Genomic DNA, 5,168 nt, shown 5'->3' on the forward strand with positions numbered 1-5,168 from the left:
GAGTCAGGCTGGCGTTTGTCATGGCCAGCACACACCACACCAGGCTCGATGGCCTCCAGAACGTTGAGGAAGATGGGCTGGCACTCGTAGCCATCGATGCGTGTCATCACCAGCTTGGGAGCTTGCTCCTCTGTGGGGCTGGATGAGCTGGCTCCCTCCATATCCTCCTGTGCCTTCAGGTTACCCAGCTTCTTCAGCTTGCGGGCTGAGGGAAGGACACAGTTTAAGGTGATGCTTTAAAATATACTAAAACAGAAAGTCAGGGCTTCTTGGCTCCACCATTTATAGTTATGAGGCAAGGAAAAGTGATGACCAAGCAGCAGCTCCTCCCTCAGTGGACACTGCCCAAGGAGCGCCCTGGCATTGCAGTTCTCACCTAAGGATGAGAGGAGAACACACTGCGTGACAAAATCCATTTGCTTGTTAATCTCACATGGAAAAGAACCAACATCATTTACATCCTCAGCCACAACCAGTCTCTAACTCCCACTTAGAAACAGAGAGGAAGATCCAGAGAGAGAAGAAGTTTTGACTCGACTCAAACAACTGCTTTTGATGCAATCAAAAAGAGGAACAACACAAGATGATAAACTCAGTACACGGTCATGTTCCAGGGAAAAAAACCCTTGCACTTGGATGCCCAAGTGGGATTGTTCCATCCTAGACCAGGGTAGAAGCGGGATGCATCTGAGACAAAAGCCTTTTCCCTGCAATGCCTGCTGCCCCACAGCCAGGCTCTCGCAAACACTCTGCACATACTGCATTACAGAAAACACATTTGGGAAGCCAGCAGGTGGTTCCAGGGCTGTTTTCCTGGAGCCTCCCAGCCACCCCACCGAGGGGGAGCAGACCTGAGCAGGGTGGCCTCACTCTGCTGTGCAGCCTCACAAGCCCTGTCAGCAGTGCGGGCAGGCTGTGGGGGGACTGCAGCAGCCGGCGACTGCATCTGTGCCAACACAAAAAGGCGTTTTCCCCACACACCTGGCTCCTAACCACAGCTGCTGGTCTGCCTGCAAGGCCCACCAGCACTCCAGAGGCACGATGCCAGAGGTCTTGGGGAGTCCATGTTCCCCTCATTGATACCAGCCTGACAATGCTCAGCACAGGTGGGCTGCTACTGCCACCCCTCACCGACTCCAAACCGCCACTGATTAGAGAACAAAAGCCCATGGCTTCCTTCAAGCAGGGAATACAACATCAAACCAGTTGTCCTTGGGGTTTTGGCTCCTTCATTATATGATACTTATCTCGAATTTCCTTTCAGCTGTAATTAAAAAAATAAGCAGCAAAACATAAAAATGTCAAGCCAAAGTGCAGCTCTGTAAATTAACTCCAAACGTTGATCTTTAAGCATTGTACTCTGGATGATCTGCTGTACAGGCAACAAAGACAGGCTTCTCCATAAAAAGGGAGGAGAAAGGATTAATAAAAATAAAGGAGAGCTAGAGGAAAACAGTGCTGCAGCGCAATGTGATGGCCTTTGGCCATCAGCTACTTGTTTGATACAGCCTCCTCTCCCTCGCCTCCAAAGTCACAGCCCTGCCAAGGCCATCACTAACCCATATCCCCAAGTGCCAAAACCACACATATCCCCAAGTGCCAAATCCACACATTTGTTAAATCCCCCCAAGGATGGTGACTCCACCACCACCTTGGGCAGCCTCTGACAGAGTTTTGATTTAGAAATAACCAGTGACCCAGGTCATGTGTGTGAATGAAGCCAAATCCACATGTACGAAACACACACACGGTTTGGTTTAAATGTTTGGGGTTTTTTCCTTAATATTTAATTATCTAGTATTAAAAGGTCCTGAGTGAAGTGAGAAGACAGCAAGTACCTACCGAGCTTGCTCTGAGACTGCAACCACAAACAAGACTCCTCTGTGACAGTGGGTGATAACTGCGCTATGAGAGGGGGCTTGGGTTTGTGCATTTCAGGAGCAGCTGTCCCACAGGCCACTGCAATACTGACACATGTCCATACCAGGACATTTCTCAGGCTCAAGGCTGGCAGGATCCTTGCAGCACCTTCCCTGGCAGCAGGCACAGGTGCAGTGGGATGGTGGGCACAGGTGGAGAAAGAGGTAAAGACTTCAAGAGGTAAAGACTCGCTTCTACTCAGTCACCTGTGCCAAACCCCTTTGTGATGGTGGCTCCTACTCAGCAGGTAATATAAACAAAAATTTAAAAATTGGAATTAAAGACACCTGTAATGTTTTTACTCTAGGATGAGCTAAGCTGGGCAGAAGTCTACATTGCACTTCTTCAAACCAAGGTGGGAGGAACCTTAGGACGTGTGACCAATATTGGGATTTTCCTGCTTGGCTGTCAGCAGGGACGAGGGGCCCAGGGAGCCTCAAGGAGCAGCTGCAGCACAGCACTGCCCCAAGCCCTGCAAGCTGACCTGGGGGTCTCTGGGGAATTCCCAGATGGATTTGGAAAAAAGCTTAAAGGACACAATTATATGGTGTAACAATAAAATACTCACCAGTGCAAGAGCCCCCAGGAGCACACTCAAGAGCGATGGCCAAAGTGATGCACATTTGAAGCACCTCCCTTACAGGCACTTCTAAAGCCCTGAGGAAGGAGCACTCTGGGCTCCAGCACCAATTTTCATGAGTGCCAGGACTCAGGGAAGTTACAGGGACCTGGAGGAAGCTGCTCTCACACTGGCTGCAATGGAGAGATCCTGCAGCCCCTGGCAGCACACGTCGAGCTCAGCTGCCAGCGGGACACTGAGGAGCTGAACAGGACTTGATTTATATCCTGTTGCCCTTTGAAGTTTTTATGAACTTCAGCATGTGGCTTGTCAAAACCTGAACCTGTCAAGCTATCAATCTTGTCTGGTGCAATACTTTCAGTTGATAATATTACTGGTTGTAGCAGACACATTTAAGAGATCTGAGTCAGTCAGGTCCACATGAAAGAAAAGAACTTGAAGGATACAAGAGCAGACAGTATTGCTGAATGATTGCAACCCCCTTAGTGATACATCTTGAAGGCAATTATAAGTGTTGAAACAACATCAGACAGGTTTGTTTCTTATGAGGGTGGCTCATGGCCCTTTGCTAGTGAATGTTTACATTCACCCCAAAACCAGATTTAACCATTTTTACTCAACCAGCCTGTATGGCAATGTATGGATGGGAAAATAGGGATGAACAGTAATAATGATCACTGAACAGATAGACTGAGGTCTGCAGGCAAGGCCTGACAGGTGTTGGGAAACTGCACAAGCAATGAGGACACTAAAGACGACAACATGCCTTGGAGCAAGGAGGTAAGGAATGTCACCTGGGTGGCTGTGTAGGAGGCAAAAGGGCTATTGAGTGACAGGTGACAAACACCCAGTGTGGGAAAGAAAATCAATAAAAGTAGGGGTTTTAATCATGCAAACAAAGTTGTAATAAAGATCCAATTGCTGTAAGTCAGGGACAGACAAGATGAAAAATAAGGTACACCCAACACAACACTGGTCATAACTACTGCAATGGCTCTGCAAAAAATGTGTCAGATTGCCCCTGGCTGGAATTGCTCACATCAACACCCACTGTGTCTGTGAGACATGAGCTCTGCTCTGCCCCCAGCAGCTAAACCTGATTGAGGACTAAACACAGCTATGCCTCAAGCCTGGGCTTTCACAAGCTTTTGGCTATTATTGCAGGAGATTTCTAGCCCTACCATCAACAAAATGAAAGGAATTACAGGTGTTTGGAGCTTTTGCTCCAGCCAGGACCCACAAGGTTGCAGCAGCCAGGCTGGCGGTGCCCTGATATCCTGCAGCTCAGGTGGCTGCCAGCTCTGGCTGTGGGCACAGGAGCTTGGAGTTCCCCACAGAAACAGCCCCTGGCACCTCGCATGCTCCCTGGGCTCAAGGCTGGCAGGATCCCTGCAGCTGTGTCCATCCCAGGAGACACTTCCCGGGCTCAGGGCTGGCAGGATCCCTGCAGCTGTGTCCATACCAGGACATTTCTCTGGCTCAAGGCTGGCAGGATCCTTGCAGCACCTTCCCTGGCAGCAGGCACAGGTGCAGTGGGATGGCGGGCACAGGCCAGCACAGCAGCAGGACCAAACAGACTAAAACAGCATTACCACCAGTTTTTTGGTCTTTTTCGTTTTTGTTTTCTTTGCCCTCTCTACAGTGTCTTTTCCCTCTCTACGAAGAGAAGATCCTGGTTAGTGGATACCAGCTTGCAGGTCACCGTGATCTCAATCAATAATGAAGTGCTTCAACACATTGCCATCCTGTTCCAGAGCAGAGCCTGCAGAAGGCATTCAGTGTGTCACCACCACCAGCACCACCAGCACCACCAGCACCACCACCTCCACCTCCTCCTTCTCCTCCCCCACAAGAGCCACAGGGCTGCCGGGATGTACCCCAGCAGTGACTGTAATTAACCACCAGTTAAAAACAACTGGCTGGAGTGATTTCAAATGCCCTTCCTCCACTGCGGGAGAAGTTACTGTGGGCAACCATGAGCTTGCCTGTTTGTAACAATTGCCTTTATACCGACATCCAAACCAAATGTAAAACAGACCTGGCAGAACAGGTCAGGGTGACCCAAAGAGCTGAAGAAAAAAGAAGGGAGCGGGGTATCCGTATTAGCATTAATTTTGTCAGTGTGTGCTGCAGAAGAGGGTTACACTGATGTATGTCTTCTCCTACTTAAGGAAACTTCAGCAGAAAAAAGCACTTTAATATAAGCTAAAAAAGGAGGGTTAGGACTGCACTGCCTTTCAGGACCTTTAGGGAGAAATAAAACTAAACCCTCTACTCCTCGGTGAGCCACAATTCAGAACCACTTCAGTAACAAGTCCTTCAAGACACTGTTGTTGCAGCCCAGCAGCTCTGGAGGCTCAGCCCATCCCAGCAATGGGGTCAGGATTTAACCCAAAATTCTGGCACCCCCAACCAGTCTGGGCTGCCCCTGTCCCCATATGCTGCGCCTGCCACTGCCAGGGCTCCTCTCTGCAACCCCAGAAGCCTCCTGAATCCAGGGCTTCCCAGCAGGGGTAGGTTTGTCAGTCCCCTTTTCCAGGGTATTTTCCTCCTCACTGTAACATCACAGAATCCCAGGATAGTTTGGGTTGGAAGGGGCCTTAAAGATCATCCTGTTCCACCCCCTGCCATAGGCAGAGACACCTTCCCCTAGCCCAGGCTGCTCCCA

The 5,168-nt window shown here is 49.7% G+C and overlaps 1 protein-coding gene across 1 annotated transcript in view; it reads right to left on the reverse strand.

Moving 5' to 3' along the window:
• The window catches only part of AR (androgen receptor), a 24,000-nt gene that overhangs the window by 4,065 nt on the left and 14,767 nt on the right, over window positions 1-5,168 (reverse strand). The window contains exon 5 of the mRNA XM_017741861.1: window positions 1-205. Within this exon, the coding sequence (XP_017597350.1) occupies window positions 1-205 (205 nt within the window). The remainder of the gene's footprint in view (window positions 206-5,168) is intronic.

The sequence above is a fragment of the Corvus brachyrhynchos genome, unplaced genomic scaffold (assembly GCF_000691975.1).
Source record: "Corvus brachyrhynchos isolate BGI_N302 unplaced genomic scaffold, ASM69197v1 scaffold220, whole genome shotgun sequence".
Taxonomy (NCBI): domain Eukaryota; kingdom Metazoa; phylum Chordata; class Aves; order Passeriformes; family Corvidae; genus Corvus; species Corvus brachyrhynchos.